This window comes from Trichomycterus rosablanca, chromosome 6 (genome assembly GCF_030014385.1).
Source record: "Trichomycterus rosablanca isolate fTriRos1 chromosome 6, fTriRos1.hap1, whole genome shotgun sequence".
NCBI classification, from domain to species: Eukaryota; Metazoa; Chordata; class Actinopteri; order Siluriformes; family Trichomycteridae; genus Trichomycterus; species Trichomycterus rosablanca.
The window spans coordinates 36899756-36920881 of NC_085993.1; the positions used below are offsets into that span (position 1 = coordinate 36899756).

Here is a 21126-nt window from a genome sequence, read left to right on the forward strand (position 1 = left end):
AATCTGGGTTATAAAGTGGTATAATGATCCAAGAATCAATAAATAAATAAATAATAATAAAAATGGCAAAAAAAAAAAAGGTTTAGAGTGACCTAACCAAGTACTGACTGAATCCAACATAGATGCTGTGGTAACACCTAGAACCGAAGCAGTTTATGTCAAAAACCTAACATTATATTACATTTAAAACTCCAAAGCAATATTAAACACTTACACTAACTAGGCATAACATTATGACCACTGACAGGTGAAGTGAATAACACTGATTATCTCTTCATCACGACACCTGCTAGTGGGTGGGATATATCGGACAGCAGGAAGCAGGAAAAATGGGCAAGTGTAAGGATTTGAGCGAGTTTGACAAGGGCCAAATTGTGATGGCTAGACGATTGAGTCAGAACATCTCCAAAACTGCAGCTCTTGTGGGGTGTTCCCGGTCTGCAGTGGTCAGTATCTATCAAAAGTGGTCCAAGAAAGGAACAGTGGTAAACCGGCAACAGGGTCATGGGCGGCCAAGGCTCACTGATGCATGTGGGGAGCGAAGGCTGACCTGTGAGCTCCGATCCAACAGTAGCTCAAATCGCTGAAGAAGTTAATGCTGGTTCTGATACAAAGGTGTTAGAATACACAGTGCATCACAGTTGCAGGGCTGTTTTGGCAGCCAAAAGAGGGACCAACACAATATTAGGAATATTAGGTCATAATGTTATGCCTGATCGGTGTAAGTCAAATTACTTACTGCCTATGTCTCACAAATTGTCTTGTGATTTTTCTTTATTGTATAATATAATAAACCTAAAATCACTCATTTCATAAATATGCCATAACTAATGGGTGGATAAATACACTGTACATGAGCATTAGAATAAATATGCCTTATCACAGGAGTCAACACAATAAACTGTTGTCTCCATCAAACAAAAATACAGATCTGTAATAACTTTCTGCTAATTACCATTGCATCTGCACACATTAGCATAATTTGCTGGCATGACTCACACATCTACAGTGAGGTTCATGCATATCACAATGATGTAGGCTGAGAACATGCTGTATGTGTGTGAACATAAAGATGAACAGCTTTAGTTCAGAAGGGTTTGAAGTTACAGTCATGTTTTCTCAATTTCCAAGAGCCTGCACACCCACTAACTTAACATTTCCCAGCCCCCTCGAGAGGTAGTGAGAAGGTCTGTTGAATATAGACCCATCGGGTCACATAAGAACATAGGCTCGACCATTCAGTGTTGTTACTGAAGATTTTATTTCCTCATGATGCTTAGATAGGAAGAATCCAGGACATTTCATTAAAATATGTCTTTTTTTAGACATGGGGATTTAAGTGGCTGGAAATGAAGCAATGATTTATGTCATTAAATAAAAGACCTACTCTAAATCCTCTATGAATTACTTGATACTTCACTATTCTAATGTAATACACTGGTCATATTAATAATGTATTATTTTACTTCTTTTTTATAAGGATGACATGATGGTACATCTGCTAGAGTGGGTGCTATACCACACAGGATTTCTTCCGGGACTTTGTAAACTGGCAGCTTTTAAATGTGTGTGAGTGAGTAAATTATGATGCCTTGCAATAGATTAATGCCCAGTTGTGGGTGTATTCCCGCCTTCTGGCCAGTGTTTCAAAGTGGCACCAGACTTATTATGACCCAAAACAGAATGAATTAGTAAATAAATAAATGAATCAATTAATGAATGAAAAGTTGACATTAAGCTCAGAACTACGTATTTCTACCATTTGTAGCTAAAAACTTTCAGTAGCCTAAACATCACCAAACCAACTGTGACTGTACATGTCCCCTAATAAAACTCATCGGTAGGGGTGGGTGAGAGTAAATTCATGGTTAAAATGTCAATTACATCAATTTCAAATTAAAACCACTACACAGTGAAGTGTAGAAAATGTCATGTGGTCTTAATACTGTATACACTGTATATACAGTAATTGTATTATTTTCTTAAATAAAACTTGGACAGAATTAAGTAAGCTTATCAATCAAATTCTTGCTGGTTGGTAGGGGATCAAATACTTATTTCCCTTAATTAAATACAAATTAATTTATAACTTTTATTTCATGTTTTTTTTTCTGGATTTTTTGTTGATATTCTGTCTCTCTCAATAAACCTTCCATAAAAATTATAGACTGTTCAAGTCTTTGTAAGGGGGTAAACTTACAAAATCAGCAGGGGATCAAATACTTATTATCCTCACTGTATATATATATATATATATATATATATATAACTACTTTGTAGTTCAACAATTACTGACTGTAGTCCATCTGTTTCTCTGCATGCTTTGTAAGCCCCCTTTCATGCTGTTCTTCAAAGGTCAGGACCCCCACACACTACACTACAGAGTAGGTATTATTTAGGATGGATCATTCTCAGCACTGCAGTGACACTGACATGGTGGTGGTGTGTTAGTGTGTGTTGTGCTGGTATGAGTGGATCAGACACAGCAGCGCTGCTGGAGTTTTTAAATACCGTGTTCACTCACTGTTCACTCTATTAGACACTCCTACCTAGTTGGTCCACCTTGTAGAAGTAAAGTCAGAGACGATCGCTCATCTATTGCTGCTGTTTGAGTTGTTCATCTTTTAGATCTTCATCAGTGGTCACAGGATGCTTCCCACTATTCTCAGTCCAGCAGTTACAGTGAGGTGTTCAAAAACTCCATCAGCATTGCTGTGTCTGATCCACTCATACCAGCACAACACACACTAACACACCACCACCATGTCAGTGTCACTGCAGTGCTGAGAATGACCCACCACCCAAATAATACCTGCTCTGTAGTGGTCCTGTGGGGGTCCTGACCATTAAGGAACAGGGTGAAAGCAGACTAAAAAAGTATGCAGAGAAATAGATGGAAATTATTCAGTCAGTCAGTCAGTAATTGTAGAACTACAAAGTGCTCCTATATGGTAAGTGGAGCTGATAAAGTGGACAGTAAGTGTAGAAACAAGGAGGTGGTTTTAATGTTATGGTTGATCGGTGAAAATATATAAATTAATTTAATAAATAAATAAATAAATAAATAAATAAATAAATAAATAAATAAATAAATAAATAAATAAATAAATAAATAAATAAATAAATAAATAATCAGCATAAAAATGTAAGTGAAAAAGTTAACCACTTTTTAATAATTTATAATAAGTGAACAACAGCTGCAAATTTATTATCTTTTAAGCATCTAAGCAAGCCTCTGATTAGTAGATCAAGTTAATGGAAAAGGCAGTGGTCAGTTTTACTATTGTGGTAATTTGTGCTGATTACTAAGAAATATGTGTATTTTTTTAAAGATTTTACTTTTCAACTTCAGCATGACAGTAAGAGGGTAAGTATTGATTGTGGGATATAATAAGATAGATAGGGGGTATGTTAGTTACTTTGTGCTCAATTAAAAAAAGAATCATTCAATGACATTAGCTATGATTAAAAGTCGTAATTATTAATAAAAAAAAGTTGAGAAAAATGAAAAAGTAAGTAAGTTGACTGGTGTCTTGCAGTATGTAGGCGTTACCTCTGCTGGCTGGCATCTGCAGTCTCTGCAGACTGCAGGTGAGGAGTAATGGTGGAACACAGATCCTGACAGGTTATCAATCATCTGCATCTCACTCTCTAGAGAATCCTTAATCAGCAGAGAAACACTGTCCAGCCATAAGTTCTCCTGCAGAAACACAAGGCGGTGGTAGTAGAATTATTAACTGTCATGGAATTATCACAGCAGCTCAGCGATGAATCTTACTTACATTATGAGCTCTCATAACTGAGCTTTGGTGCAGCTTACGTATATCATAGCCTGTACTTTTCCTGATGGTTAAATAAGCACCTTCTACCTTATTATCTACAATTACTAGATAATTATACAAAAATAGGATGAAATATATAACTATAATCAGCAATTGCTCATATTAAATTGAAAAAATAGCTTTTTTAAGAAATCTCATTCATTGCAACTATGATTCTGCCCTTTAACTATATGTATATAACTTAAGTGCAGCAATGTAAATGTAGTGATTATTTCATTTGATTGGTGTATTCAAAATATAATCCTGCCTCTGTTTTCTATACTTAATAATTTCAGGTCATTAATCAACACATAATATATATATTATATATTTTTTTTCTATTTTATTCATACATTTTCTCCCATTTTTTCCCCAGTTTAGTGTAGTCAATTTGTCTTCCACTGCTGGGGGATCCCTTATTGCAGTCGAGGTGGGTATATTGCTGCTTATAAAACGGATAATTCCGGTCCTAAAATCTGATTGGCTGAGCTGCGTTCGAAGCCGTTGTAAAATCCCCGATAACCTATGACCACCTCACATCATTCCATATTAATACGCCACTGAAAAGAAAAAGTCAATGTTATGTTTGCCCTCATGTTGCCTAGCAACACTTTTAAGGAACTACCTGGCATCGCGGAAGAATGATTTATTGTAAGTTTATACACAATAAATACATTTATGAATTAAACATTGTTGTATTTATTATATTTTATGTTGACCGCCGTTTTATAAAAGCAATAAGCCACTCGAGACCGTGCGTTACTGTTATGATTTTATCACGGGGAAAGAAGTTTTAAAAAAACGTCATCCCCGTGCTAAAATCACAGTAACGCACGGCCTCTCGTGGCTTATTGCTTTATTACGCCTCCTCCGACCCGCGTGCAGCCCTTAGCAGAACCCTTTTACACCCGTGCATTCTGCACAGGGTCCTTACACAGCGTTTGAAGACCCCACCCACATAATCCAGCGCTCCCACCCTAGCAGAAACGTGTCTGCTGCAGGCACTGCCAATTATGCCCACTAGATGGCGCCCAGCTGACCAGTGGCAGTTAACCGAACCGATGAGTTAAGAATCTCGGCGCTGGTGTGCTAGAGGATTATACCTACCAACACATAATATTGACTGGACGCTCGGGTGGTGCAGAGGTAAAATACATTAGCCCACTACTGCTGAGCTCTGGGGTTCGAATTTCAGCAGTGCTATTGGCCGGTCATGTGTCAACTCAGATTTGCAAACCAGAATGAGCCACTGTGGTGACCACTAAATACAGGAGCAGCCAAAAATACTGTATATAAAACAAAACGTTATATTACAAACATATGAAACTTAAACAACACAACGATGTGAAAAGCATTTAAGGTCCAGAGATATCCAACAATCACCACTGTGAAAACGTAATTGCTCTCAAACTTAATAACTAGCGCTCCATTTAAATGATGAGTAGCAATATATTTACCACATAACTACAATAACTACAACTAAACAGATTCTATCATTTAATTTAAACTGCGGATAAATGTTTAGCTTATTTTTCTTTGCAGAATTGCTTTAAGATAGACTCATTGTTAGGTTTGTTATTTAGATGGACTTCTTCTCAGGAGCTCAGGTAACACAGTGGTCTATTATGCTAGCCCACCAGCGCTGAGATCCAGGCTCAACTCTAAGCAGTGCTATTGGCAGGGCGTCTACACAGACACAATTGGTTATGTCTGAGGGGAAGGGGTGGCTAAAGCCCTGCAGTGAATTTGCACCCTGTCCAGGGTATTCTTATCTTGTGTTACATTGTATTTTTCCCAGAATGAAACTTAATGTTCATTTAATTTTTAGGTTTTAACATTTTTGTTTTAGTTAATACCACAACAGAATTGTACCACTCAGATTTTCTTTGTATTGTTTATGTATGTACATTTAAATGTGGGTTTGTCGTATAGTGAGTTATTGTTTTGATGCTAATTTATGCTTCAGCTCAGGTCACTGACATATTTTTTTCTCAACAATTTTCAGAAATAGTGGAACTCATCCATCTGTTACATTAGTCTAGGTCCTGAAGTAGAAGAGCAACTTCTAAATCATATTCATAATTTGCATAAGATTCACCACTATAGCAAACAAAGCTACTAACATGAGCTAGTGTCAGGGTTTCTGAGAGGATAACATGAAGTCACAGCTATTGTTGTTTTTTTAGTTTGTTTTGTTTTTTTCACTGCATTAACTAGGTAGCCACCTAGAATAGCCTACCATACTCACAAAATGTGTTTAAAATTAAATGTACATTATTTCTAATGCTGGACACCTAGCTAACATTACACGACCTTAAATGACCTTTGAAAGAATTAGAAAGTAAAATTCAGAAACATAATGTTTACTACTGGCACTTGCTAGTTAGCTACAATGACAACATTTATAAAGGGATTCCAGGTTAGATAAAAATATATATATATATTTTTAAAGCTAATGCTAACCAACTAGCTAATATAAGGTCACACAAATGGTTTCTAAGAAAATATAGAATGCCTTTATTTGTCATATATACGTATACAGATGTACAGTACAACAAAATTCTTTCTTCTCGTATCCCAGCTTGTGTGGAGTGCAGGGTCAGCCATTGTATGGCTCCCCTGGAGCAGAGAGGGTTAAGGGCCTTGCTCAAGGGCCCAACAGTGGCAGCATGGCAGAGCCGGGATTCGAACCCTTAATCTTTCAGTTGATAGCCCAAAGCCCTACCCACTTGGCTAGCTACCATATTGTTATATTTATAGCTGTTGATAATCTGCATTATTTTCATTTAACTTTTTATAACCAGCCATATGACATTGGAAAATGCTAAACTTAATCAGTTTAGTGGGATTCAATCAGTGATAGGTCTTTTAATTCCAAAAAAATTCCAAAACACCTATTAGCATAAGAAAACAATTTTAGAAATCCTGCCAAACATGATGTAACTGGGTATTAGCAGCTAAAATAAATATAGTTTATGAATATGAATATTAAATGTAAAACCCTAATACAGTGGTACCTTGTAATTCAACGTCCCCTAAACTCAAAATCTTTGAAACTCAGCACCCTTCGTCAAGAAATTTGTATCCTAAAACTCAACGTTTACCTTAAACTCAACGTGTTTTATTCATTAAAAAAAAAATTAATTAAAAGAACAACATAGAAACACTAAACCTCTCTTAATTATTACTGCTCATAAGAATTCCTCACTCTTTTTAGTACAATAAGTCACGTTGAGCTTTGTGAGCCGCCACACTCCATAGGAAATATTGGCACAGTCAGCGCAAAAGCGGTTTTGCCATTTCTCATGTGAATGCACCTTTACTGAACGGAATACAGTATTCCAAGATCAAGCATCTTCACGATTAAGTATCACAAGGCAACAAAAAGTAAAGCTTGAAAGCTAAAGTGCAGGTTTATTATTTTTTTTTATTGATTTTTAACTGTTTTTAATTGTATTTCAGTGTTTTTATATTTTATTTGTGTTATTTCAAGTGTAGCCTAAAATATATATGCAGTTCCACGGGACCATGGAACGCATTAACAGGTTCCCTACACCAGACATCCCAAGTCTCCCGGAAGTTCCGGGAGTCTCCCGCATATACAGTGGTGTTCAAAAAAAGCAGCAGTCCAACACCATTAACCTGATAAATCACTGTTTTTAGTAGAAATGCTATTTCTACATAGCAAACATTTTACTTTAGAGTGTAGTAGAGTAATGAAAACAAAAAACAAACCCAACAATTAGGACATGCATGCCGCTCATTCTGAGTAATCGAAGCATTGATTGAAAGGGGGTTGTTCAAAATAATAGCAGTGAGAATTTCAATTGGTGAAACTATTCATTCTGCAGAAGAACGGGTGTCAATTTTGGCCCTTATTTAATGTAGGAGGGTGGCAAATGTTGCACAGCTTGGTCATAGTGCATTTCCTTTTGAAATACTGGGTAAAATGGGTTGTTCCAGACATTGTTCTGATGAACAGCATACTTTGATTAAAAAGTTGATAGTAGAGGGAAAAACATACAGAGAAGTGCAGCAAATTATAGCCTGCTCAGCTAAAATGATCTCAAATGCCTTGAAGTGACAACTAAAATCTGAAAGATACGGAAGGAAGCGTGGAACTACTGTTCAATTGGATCAAAGAATAGCCAAAATGGCAAAGGTTCAGCCAATGATCACCTCCAGAAAGATCAAGGAACATCTAAATTTACCAGTGAGTACAGAAGATGATTAAGTGAAGCCAATTTACCAGCAAGAACTCCTTGCAAAGTCCCGTTGTTAAGATAAAGACGTCCTGAATGGGTTCAAATTTGCCAAGGAACACATTAACTGGTCCAAAGAGAAATGGCTCAACATTTGTGGACTGGTGAAAGCAAAATTTAATTTTTTTGGTCTAGTGGCCGTAGACAGTATGTCTGACGCCCCTCGATCACTGAATTCAAGCCACAGTTCACTGTGAAGACAGTAAAGCACGGTGGTACAAAATGATGATATGGGGATGTTTTTCATACCATGGTGTTACGTCTATTTATCACATACGAGGGATCATGGATCAATTTAAATATATCAGAATACTTGAGGAGATCATGTTGCCCTGTGTCGAAGAAGAAATGTGCTTAAAATGGGTGTTTCAACATGACAATGACCCAAAACATCTTGGTTACAGACAAACAAGATTGAGGTAATGGAGTAACCAGCCCAATCCCCTGACCTCAATCCCATAGAGAACTTGTGTTCTGATATCTGAAACACGTTTTTTTGAGGCAAAACCCAAAATTGCAGAAGAACTGTGGAATGTAGTCTAATCATCCTGGACTGGAATACCTGTTCTGAGGTGCCAGAAGTTGGTCGACTCCATGCAACACAGATCTCAGAAACAATTGTAATGCCACTAAATATTCGTTCAGTTATTTAAACTAAAGTGAAACCTCAAACATTTTTAGTTTATAGATACATTTTTTGAGAAAAATGCTGGCACTGCTATTTTTTTGAACAGCCTAATATTCATTTTTCTTAATTTTCTGTAAAGGATTAACACAAACTGGCTAAATTTTGTTAATGTTTTGATTTAGAATTGAAAGTGGAGTATTTTCAGTGCATTTGCATTCATGGAAATAAAAGTTATTAGAATGATTTTGTGCTTTATTCACTTTTTTAAAATCACTGCTATTTTTTTGAACACTGCTGTACATAGCGGCTCCCTGATGCCCGCAAGTCAGATAAAATCTCCAGGAATCTAGAACGAGAACATAAGTCTATTATCTAGGAACATAAATCCTAATATACAATCTAGTGCACTATGTAGGGAACATAAATCTATTATCTTTCACACTATCTAGTGCACTATGTAGTACATATTAATGTGTTTGTGACGCAAACAGCTTAGTAGCTCAGTTAGCAGCTCCTAAAAGTTCTGTTATCACCCATATCCTTTGGTGTGTAAGAGGTTTTTTAGCTTTTTTTTTTGGGGGGGGGCTTGGGGGGTCGAGGTCCGGGGGTACCTCCCTGAAATGAGTTTTTGCAACTTGGGATGTCTGCTACACACAAATTCCTTAAAACCCAACGTCTTTTAAACTCAACACCACTCCAAGAACCAATTCACGTTGAGTTTCAAGGTACCACTGTACTGGCTAACATTTACAACCAACCAGATACCTTAAGTTCTGAGAGCACTTAGAGCACAGTAGGTGATGTTCATACATAATCATAAGCTTCATCAGTAAATCTAGCAAATAACTAACATTAGCTCATTGAATTCTGAATTTTTCTAAATTTGCCTTAATTACTGAAACCCAAGACAGTTGTAACATACAGGTTACTTCCTAGTGAATTTAAAATTTTTACATCAACTGTGTCACATATATTAAACTTTCAGTCTGCTTTTACACCCTGGATCATATCAATACTGCAACTATCAGGCAGCCCTACAAACATGTTACATCGTTAGCTACAACTTTAATCAATTGAATGTCTATAAAAGATGCATTATAATACAACAACTTATGGTAACAATGTATACATATCCAACCTTAAAAGTGCCTATAGAATATGTTTACTGGCCTCAACTGCATTTAGAAACCATTCCTCACTACAAATATTAAATTCCTTCTCCATAACAGTGTTGCTAATTTCTGTATTACATTTCTAGTCCCTTATTCAAGTGAAAAATCAAAATGTGTTAATTTCATTAGAAAATCTTAAAGCCCTTTTGTGGTTTTCTCTTCAATGGGATTTCTGGCTGCTACAAAAACTCTGCATGTTCCTTATTAATTATGTGTCACTATTAAAATGGGCATTGCAGATTATATAGTAGCACGGCAAGCCTCTGAGGCCTCCCGTGTGTGTTTTTAATAAAATCACTATTACTTAAGATCTTTACAGCAATCTAATTAATTGGGCTGCTTGTTTTTTTTTATCTTTTACCTAGAGGTCAACATAATGCAGAGCTGATAGCTTTAATTTGATTCGGACTTAAACAGAGATGTGATTGACAAGCTGAATAATGCATTTTTATGCATCTCTGAGGAGAAATGTATGTAGCGTGCACTCACATACGCACAAATGCATTGCATACATAAGTGGATAAACCCAGATCGTCTCTATTTTTGTCTTACCCCCCACCCCTAAGGTGATGGAGGCTGACAGTGCTCCTGCCGGTGCTCAGTGAGTCGTATTCCCAGCCAGTCATGTGTGATCTGACAAGCAATCCTGAAACCCACTAGGCGAAAATCAGCAAAGAGGTCATTGATCTGACGCTCCAGACTCACCTCACCAGTCCTACTTATCAACCAGCACTCGCCTTCATGGCCCCACACCTTATTATACACTCTTTATAACCTTACAGTCTTCACCTGTCACCCAATTCTCCCATGATGCTTAGACATTGATTTTTAACCAGGGATCTGCCAACACCTTGGTCTTCTGGTTAGTCAATCAATTCCAAACAGGACACCTGATAGGTTTTGTTGTATAAGATCTACGCTATATGGCTTTGTAAACAACCCCCCCCCCCCACACACACACACACACACCCAGCTATAACTACTTTTACTCCTCTGAGAAGGTCTTGTAATGGGTTTTTGAGTGAGTCCAAGGGAATGTTTGTGCCCATTCAGTTAAAAGACCCTTCGTGGAGAAAGCCAAGCATGGACGGCAACTGACAATCTACTTTATCCCAAAGGATCAGAACCTTCCTTTCCTAAAGGGTGTTACAAAGTCGAAAGCTTAAAATTGATTTTATACACCTGATATACACATGACAGAAATGGGTGCGGCTGAAAAACCAAAACTCAGTAATAAGAAGAGGTGGTCACATACTTTTGGGCAAACAGAGTATATTATGTCAGATAGCTTAAATCTGAATTCAAACATAAGCTCCTTTTAATATAAATTTGTCAGCTGAACTCAAATGGGGCAGTTGTAGCCTAGCCGTTAAGGTACTGGACTAGTAATCAAAAGGTCGCTGGTTTAAGCCCCACCACTGCCAGGTTGCTGCTGTTGGGCCCTTGAGCAAGGAACTTAGTACTCAATTGCTTAGACTATATACTGTCACAGTATTGTAAGTTGCTTTGGATAAAGGCGTCTGCTAAATGCCTAAAATGTCAAATGTCTGAACATACACATACGTGACCAACTATCTTATGATCATATGTTCACATGCTTTTTGGTAGATGAGATACTCTTTACTTGTCTATGTGTTAGCATATCAGAAATTATAAACTAGAATAGAGTGTTTTTATGTGTCACATATACACATATAGGTGTACAGTATCCCATATCCTGCATATGCATATCCCAGCTTGTTTGGAAGCTGGGGTCAAAGCACAGGGTCAGAATGCTGATTGCTCAAGGGATGTCCTATGGATAGGGGTATATATATACAGTATATATATATATATATATATATATATATATATATATATATATATATATATATACTGTATATACTGTATATATATATATATATATATATATGTGCTGGTATGAGTGGATAAGACACAGCGGCGCTGATGGAGTTTTTAAACACCTCACTGTCACTGCTGGACTGAGAATAGTTCACCAACCAAAAATATCCATATACACCAACCAAAAAAAAAAAAAAAAGAGAGAGAATGCAGTTTGCATGTTCTCCCCGTGTCTGTGTGGGTTTCCTCCGGTAGCTGCAGTTTCCTCCCACAGTCCAAAAACATGCAGCCAGGCTAATTGAAGACACTGAATTGTCTTATAGGTACCTAGCCGCTAGGATGCATAAACCAGTGCATTGTAGTGCCGGTCCCAAGCCCTGATAAATAGAAAGGGTTGTGTCAGGAAGGACATCCGGCATAAAAACTGTGCCAAATCAATAATGCGGATCACGATCCGTCGGTGACCCCTATAGATAGATAGAATGTTCATGTTTGTTTAGATTAGCGCTAGTGGTTGGCTTAGCATTTAGCATAGGTCATGTGCGTCTTGTCTCTTATTATTATTAAACACTTTGTTAAATAATATCTCTGCGTGTGTGTCCGTCCTCTTGTCAAGTCTAGCCCAATTCGTTACTCCATAGATTTAGTGTAGTTTAATTTAGATCTTTTTATGCCCACAGACACAACTGCTCACATTACACAACACTCTTCCTCTTCTAGACATACTGTAATGGGGTGAGATCTCACTACACGGTTTTGTACTGGTCATTTAAAACTGATTTGCAAACGTTAGGCCAGCAGTGAAAACCTGAAAATTGGGTTATATCACTTTTTTTTTATAATACTTAATAAGCAGCAGTAATGGAGACATAATCCAGCCTGGCATTTTCTTGTAGATTGTGATATTTGCCAGAGGCAGAAAAGAATGGCTAATATTTGTCTGAACTTATTTTATTATAATGTAAGAATAAGACAGACGATCTATTAGACCAGAAATAAATGGAAAGCCACACTGTACAAATCCACAAATTATGGCAGTACTGTTATATAATGTTCCTTTTTCATTCTATCACCATAATGGGGTAAAATTGCTCTATTCTGTATTGTGCTAAAAATTTCAAACTACCCTAAAATGTTGGTGCACTCAGATGTGGTTAAACATGAGAAGTAGCAATAATGGACATACATTTCAGTATTCAGGGACAGACGCTGATATTGGACGAGGAGGCCTGGCTTGTAATCAACATTCCAATTCATCTCAAAGATGTTCAGTTAGTGTAAGGTCAGTAAACAGAATGTGTTTGAAAATGTTAATGTCTTTTTATTGTTTGGGAAGGAGGGGCTAAATAGGCTTAGCTTGCTAATAGCAACATGGGCAGATTTACATTTGCAGCATTTAGCATACGCTTTTATCCAAAGTGATATACAGTTGTGATGGTATACAGTCTAAGCAATTAAGGGTGAAGGGCCTTGCTCAAGGGCCCAGCAGTGGCAACCTGTTAGTGGTGGGGCTCGAACCGGCAACCTTCTGATTACTAGTACAGAACTTTAACCTCTAGGCTACAACTGCCCAACAGATAAACCTTAAAACGCAACGTCAATTGGTTCTGGGAGTGGCGTCAAGTTTTAAAGGCGTTGAGTTTCAAGGTTTTTTTTTTTCCATAAGGATGTATGGTAAACCTATTAATGCGTTCCATGGTCCCTTGGAACTGCATATATTTTAGGCTAATGTAAAATTATTGGGTTGTTTTCGATGCTTATACACTGAAAATAACCTTAATATAATATAAAAACACTGAAATACAACAAAATATCAATTAAAAAAAAATACAGTAAAACTTGCACTTTACCTTTACTTGTGAATTTCCCCAATGTGGTACTAATAAAGGATCTTATCTTATCCTACTTCTTTATTTTTTTCTAACGCTTCTTAATAGTGGAGATAATCGCTTTTGCGCTGGCTGTACCGTTATTTCCTATGGAGTGTGATGGTGCACAAAGCTTAATGTGACTTATTGTACTAAAATGATAGCGGAATTTTATTAGTGCAGAGAACTTATGAGCAGTAATAATTAAGAGAGGTTTAGTGTTTCTATGTCATTCTTTTAATACATTGTCACTGTAAGCTTTTTTTTTTTTTTACAATAAGCATTTTAGACTCTCGAAAAAGTAAATTCTCACCATTTCTCAGCACCCCAAGCTATAACACAAGTTTAAAAGTGAAACAGCAGAAAAATCCAGCTTTTAGAGTGAATCTGACGGTTATTTGCTACTGAGGCCTTAATTTCCTCTGAGATTAATAAAGTATCTATCTATCTATCTATCTATCTATCTATCTATCTATCTATCTATCTATCTATCTATCTATCTATCTATCTATCTATCTATCTATCTATCTATCTATCTAGTCCACACAAATAGAGATTCGTCTCATATTCGTCTCATAAAGCTGTACACATTAAGTTAAAGGGTACACAATTCTCTACAAAGGGTTTGAGTTTCAAAGATTTTGAGTTTAGGGGACATGGAGTTACAAGGTACCACTGTATCAAATTGTGTGTGTGTTTTTAGAACCCCAGGTCAAATGTAAAACTTTAGATTGCATTTATTAAACTTGCAAATGCTGAATAAATTCCAAAGTTTTAATCTTATATAACTAATTTTAATCTTATATAAGACATGGATATATAAACTCCTGTCAAAATCCCACTTCACAAAGTATCACAAACTTTTGGTGTAAATGAGACCTTTGAAAAGCATTCTCTCCCCATATTACTAAAACACCTACTGAGGAAAGGACATTGAAAAAATCATGTCCAATCCCTTCAGTACAGTTCCAAAGACTTGTGGATTCTAGGCAAGGCAAACTAGAGGTCCTCCTGTCAGCCGGTGTTATATTAGGAGCACCAGGTAAAAAATGGTATGATTCATTCCCTGTCGAAAATGACAGATTGTATTTCAGTTTCAAAACAAAAACAACTCATTATACTTGTACTAAACTTTGTCCGGCCTGAAACAAACCCCCATTTTGTTACTTGTGGTTGTAATCTTCTGTGGAACAGCTGCTTCTGATGCTGCGGAGGCAGACAGAAATGTAACTGTTCCAGTTTCAACTCATGCTCAGACCAACCCGCTAATTATGCTGCTCTGGCATTGACACACCAAGTCTTCAATCTGGGATCATGCCAAGGATGATAAAGTTACTTTACAGGAAAGAAAATAGCTACAGTTTGCTTAAAGTTGCAAAAAGAGACATTTGTAATATGTTAATATGTAATATGTTGAGTAGCAGCTCAGTGGTTAAGGTACTGAACTTGTATTCAGAAGATGACTGGTTCAAACTCTTGGGCGGTGCCCCTAATGTCTTTTTTGCAAGCAGTTATCCACTTTGAACATGGAAATGAACTTGTCCATGCATTATGGATGGATGAATGAATCCTTTAGTGACATGAACTGGGTCATCTGTACAAGCCCCATTTCAGAAACAAACTCCTATATAAAACTACCTCCACTCCTATGATAAGGTCTTGTAATAGACTTTTGAGTGTGTTCAAAGGAAATTTTGTGCCCAATCAGTCAAAACACCCTTTATGGAGAAAGTCAAGCATGGTAGCAACTGAAAATCTATACTTTATCCTGAAATAACCAGTGACCTTTCGATTACTAGTCCAGTACCTTAACCGCTAGGCTACATCTGCTATTGTAATTAAGGGCTAAGGATCCAACAGTGGCAACCTGGCAGTGGTGGGTTTTGAACCAGTGACTTTTCGATTACTAGTCCAGTACCTTAACTGCTAGGCTTCAACTGTCCTTATAATTAAGGGTTAAGGGCCTTGCTCAATGACCCAACAGTGGCAACCTGGAATTGGTTGGGCTTGAACCAGTGACCTTTCGATTACTAGTCCAGTACCTTAACTGCTAGGCTAAAACTGCCCTTGTAATTAAGGACTAAGGTTAAGGGCTAAGGATCCAACAGTGGCAACCTGGCAGTGGTGGGTTTTGAACCAGTGACTTTTCGATTACTAGTCCAGTACCTTAACCACTAGGCTACAACTGCCCTTGTAATTAAGGGTAAAGGTCTTGCTCAAGGATCCAACAGTGGCAACTTTGAATTGGTGGGCTTCAACCAGTGACCTTTCAATTACTAGTCCAGTACCTTAACCACTGGGCTACAACTGCCCTTGTAATTAAGTGTTAAAGGCCTTGCTCAAAGACCCAACAGTGGCAACCTGGAATTGGTTGGGCCTCAAACCAGTGACCTTTTGATTACTACTCCAATCTTAACCGCTGGGATACAACTGCCCTTGTAATTAAGGGCTAAGGATCCAACACTGGCAACCTGGCAGTGGTGGGTTTTGAACCAGTGACTTTTCGATTACTAGTCCAGTACCTTAACCACTAGGCTACAACTGCCCTTGTAATTAAGTATTAAGGGCCTTGCTCAAAGACCCAACAGTGGCAACCTGGAATTGGTTGGGCCTCAAACCAGTGACCTTTTGATTACTACTCCAATCCAATCAACCGCTGGGATACAACTGCCCTTGTAATTAAGGGCTAAGGATCCAACAGTGGCAACCTGGCAGTGGTGGGTTTTGAACCAGTGACTTTTCGATTACTAGTCCAGTACCTTAACCGCTGGGCTACTGCCCTTGCAAATACTATTTTTTATTTTTATTAATTTACAAAAACTCACTATATTTATTTAATTGTTACATTTTTGTTCCCTTTATCATCATTTTGTCCCCCCCTTAACCATCATTTTATTAATTTTTATTTAGTAATAAAACGCATTTGAGATTTGTCCGGGCATTACTCCAATCACTTCTCATTCGTCTGTTTCATTCTTTTTTACTGCATTAATTATTGAAACACTGCTTCCCCCTCACTCACCTCTCTCATCTTCCTCACCTTTCTCATAAGAAGCTCTAGATTGCCTCTAAAAATAAACTCTGAGGACTTTGCCGGCTGTAATCACGGTCCTGTTTTGATGTAGTGGGGAGACTGGGCTTGTTGGTGTTGCATTTTAAATTTCCCAATCACTGAGGTCCACAGGTGCTTCAGAAATAAGTCAGTCTGGACTATTCTTAGTGAAGGGCTATTAATAGACGTGATAGTCCAAAAACAAACCCACACCTGCACACCTATGCGCCAGTGACTCATATTTTACCAGGAGCATTGTCTTTGTACTGCATGCTGGAATTTTTATCAGCAAAGTTATTCCCACCACGTCATCAATAGAATAAAACAATTTTATTCTGATAGTCTCTTTAGTCTCGTTCACCATTCGCAATGTACAATGGAGTTTACTGATTGTTTTGATGAGTATGACCATATCATACAATATGGTCTTGGGTAGTTATCAAATTGCAACCCAGCTAAACACCTACAGCATTGGTCCTCAAACATTGTTAATCAAATACAACCCCTAATTTACAACATAAGACCCCTTATCTAGGTCTAGGAGCATAAACATTACATCATACCTACTGTATACACCGATCAACCATAACATTAAGACCACCCTCTTGTTTCTACACTCACTGTCCATTTTATCAGCTCCACTTACCGAATAGAAGCACTTTGTGGTTCTACAATTACTGACTGTAGTCCACCTGTTTCTTTACATACTTTTTTAGCCTGCTTTAATGGTCAGGACTCTCCAAGGACCACCACAGAGGAGGTATTATTTAAGTGGTGGATCATTCTCAGCACTGCACTGACACTGACATGGTGGTGGTGTGTTAGTGTATGTTGTGCTGGTATGAGTGGATAAGACACAGCAGTGCTGATGGTGTTTTAAAACACCTCACTGTCACTGCTGGACTGAGAATAGTCCACCAACCAGAAATATATCCAGCCAACAGCGCCCCGTGGGCAGCGTCCTGTGACCACTGATGAAGGTCTAGAAGATGACCAACTCAAACAGCAGCAATAGATGAGCGATCGCCTCTGACTTTACATCTACAAGGTGGACCAACTACGTAGAAGTGTCTAATAGAGTGGACAGTGAGTGAACATGGTATCTAAAAACTCCAGCAGCATTGCTGTGTCTGATCCACTCATACCAGCACAACACACACTAACACACCACCACCATGTTATTGTCACTGCAGAGCTGAGAATGAGCCACGACCTAAATAATACCTGCTCTGTGGTGGTCCTGTGGGGGTCTTAAAGAGGCTAAAAGAGTATGTAGAGAAACAGATGGACTACAGTCAGTAACTGTAGAACTACAAAGTGCTTCTATATGGTAAGTGGAGCTGATAAAATGGACAGTGAGTGTAGAAACAAAGAGGTGGTTTTAATGTTATGGCTTATCAGTGTATACCTATTGTGCCACCATGCAGTCCTTGGACCTTTATGTATTAACAAATCACCTTTCCTAATAATTACATTTTTTAATTGTTTATGATTTGAGGATACAAATTGAGGAAACTTCACCTGCTCAACAGCATAGTCACTATTATAGAACGGTCTGATCCACTTTATAATGTGCCATACATTTTGAATAGGAGACAGTTCTGGACTGCAGGCAGGCCAGTCAAGCACATGCACTCTATGTCTACAAAGTCTACAAATGAGGCCTGCCATCGTCTTGTTAAAATAATGAGCTAGCACAAATAACCTTACTATTAATCCTCTATGTAAAACTATAGCTTGCATTATTTTTCACAGTAATTATGTGCTGTGTTAAGTAAAACTCATGTTCTATTGATTCTATGATATTTATGAATATGTATGTGTTAGTATCTTGCAAATCTGCTGTATGCTACTGTGCTAAAAGTGATTATTATGTGCTGGAAGTTAATATGAGTGCATCACAAATTGACAAATAACCATCATTAACATAAACAGGACTATTTGTGACAATTAACTGGCCTTGATGTAATTTACCGACTGGAGGCGAAAAGCTGTACACAAGAAAATCATGGCAGCATCACATGGTAATTTTTAATAATCAAGAGTTATGCAACTGCGTAGGCAAAAGTCCAAACTCGAACACTTTTTAATAGTCTCTATTGACGTAACTTAGAAAACGCCTCTAATTACATTTACAGCATCAGTACTGTGATAGTATTTAGTCTAAGCAACTGAGGGTTAAGGGCCTTGCTCAAGGGCCCAACAGTGGCAACCTGGCAGTAGTGGGGCTTGAACCTGCAGCCTTCTGATTACTAGTCCAGTACCTTATACACACTGTGTAGTCAAAAATATGTGGACACCAGACCATGAGTGTATTGGACATTCCATTCCAAAACCATGAGCATTAAATATGAGTTCGCTTGGGTTTTTGTAGTGTGTCTGTTGGAATTTCTGCTTATTCGGTCAAAGGAATGTTTGTAATGTCAGGTACTAATGTTGGATAAGAAGGCCTGGCTCGCAATCAAGGTTCCAGTTCATTTCAAAAGTATTTTAATCAGAGCTCTTTACAGATCCATGTTATTCCATCACAACAAAATTGTCAAGTCATGCTTTTATGGTTAGTGCTGTTACATCACAGCAAGAAGGGCCTGGGTTTGAGTCCCACCCAGGCGGCCAAGGACCTTTCAGTCTGGAATTTGCGTGTTCTTCCAGTGCTCCAGTTTCCCCTCCCACAAGTCCAAAGACATGGTCAGTTAGAATTGTACTAGAATTGTTGACACGTGTGTGTGTGTCTGTCCTGTGATGGACTGACCAGGATAAAACGAAGGTAGGACACTCAATGAAAGAATGTGTTCATGCACTTTTTGTGCACAGTACTGTTAAAAAAGAAAAGGGCCTTTACTAAACTCTTGTCACTAAGTTGTGATCATATTTACATCATTTGTTCTCTACACCTATTAGCAATGAGTGTGACTAAAACACATAAACTAACAACTGAATAATAAGTCATTTATATATTTTATCTGTACACTGATTAGCCATAACATTAAAACCACCTCCTTGTTTCTACACTCAATGTCCATTTTATCAGCTCCACTTAGCATATAGGAGCACTTTGTAGTTCTACAATTACTGACTGTAGTCCATCTGTTTCTCTACATACCTTTTTAACCTGCTTTCAACCTGTTCTTCAATGGTCAGAACCCCTACAGGACCACCACAGAGCAGGTATTATTTAGGTGGTGGATCATTCTCAGCACTGCAGTGACAATGACATGGTGGTGGTGTGTTAGTGTGTGTTGTGTTGGTATGAGTGGCTCAGACACAGCAGTGCTGCTGAAGTTTTTAAATACCGTGTCCACTCATTGTCCACTCTATTAGACACTCCTACCTAGTTGGTCCACCTTGTAGATGTAAAGTCAGAGACGATCGCTCATCTATTGCTGCTGTTTGAGTTGGTCATCTTATAGACCTTCATTAGTTGTCACAGGATGCTGCCCATGGGGTGCTGTTTGCTGGATATTTTATAGAGAATGATCCACCAACCAAATAATACTTACTTTGTAGTGGTCCTGGGAGAGTCCTGACCATTGAAGAACAGCATGAAAGGGGGCTAACAAAGCATGCAGAAGAAAATATGGACTACAGTCAGTAATTGTAGAATTACAAAGTGCTTCTATATGGTAAGTGGAGCTGATAAAATGGACAGTGAGTGTAGAAACAAGGAGGTGGTTTTAATGTTATGATCAGTGTTTATGACTAAAGGTAAGTGAATACTTTATAATTACCTGAATTTCATGTAGTCTGATTGTTATGTAGGTCACAACTGTAGACAAGCATAATCTAACTAATCTAATAACACCAACAGTTTTGTATTGTTCGTGTCTTTTATTGAGAACACATTCTCAGTGCGGGAGTAAACATTCACAGTGCGGGAAAAAAGCCACTCTTGTTAATGACTTCTCCGAGAGCTCACTGGCAAATGGTGTTTCAATTAAAGAGATGGGATTGGAAAGGTGGGTTTCAGAGGTGCTTTAGCCATTAAAGCTATTAAAAAAAAGAATACACACAAAGCCTAGTTACTGACAAATCCATTCTTTTCAAATAAGACTGGTTAGTGTGAACCATGGCTTGAGGCAAACGACTTGAACTATGAAGACATTTTATAGAAACATTAACCTGAAAAAAGCTATAAAGTCATTGCTAAAGACCTAAACATACATCAATCCTTGGTTAAACAAACTGTCCACAAATGGAGAAAATTCAGGGCTGTTTCCACTTTCTAATCAGACAATCCTGAAAGATGTGAAAGCCCAAGAGCAACAGCAAAAGACCTAATTAAGGCTCTACAAACTGCAGAAACTTCTGTTCACTACTAGGAAAAAAAACCTCTACAAAAAAAGTGTTCATTAAAGGACACCACAAAGGAAGCTGTCCATAAAAACATATCAAGTTTGCCCAAGAGTACCTGGACGTTCTACAATTCTTCTGGGAACATGTTCTATAAATACAAAAGACAGTGAGATGTTGTCACAAGCCCA

The 21126-nt window shown here is 37.8% G+C and overlaps 1 protein-coding gene across 1 annotated transcript in view; it reads right to left on the reverse strand.

Annotated features, from left to right (window-relative positions):
• The window catches only part of LOC134316521 (voltage-dependent T-type calcium channel subunit alpha-1I-like), a 348154-nt gene that overhangs the window by 13833 nt on the left and 313195 nt on the right, over nt 1-21126 (reverse strand). The window contains exon 33 of the mRNA XM_062996907.1: nt 3554-3700. Coding sequence (XP_062852977.1) covers nt 3554-3700 — 147 coding nt within the window. The remainder of the gene's footprint in view (nt 1-3553; nt 3701-21126) is intronic.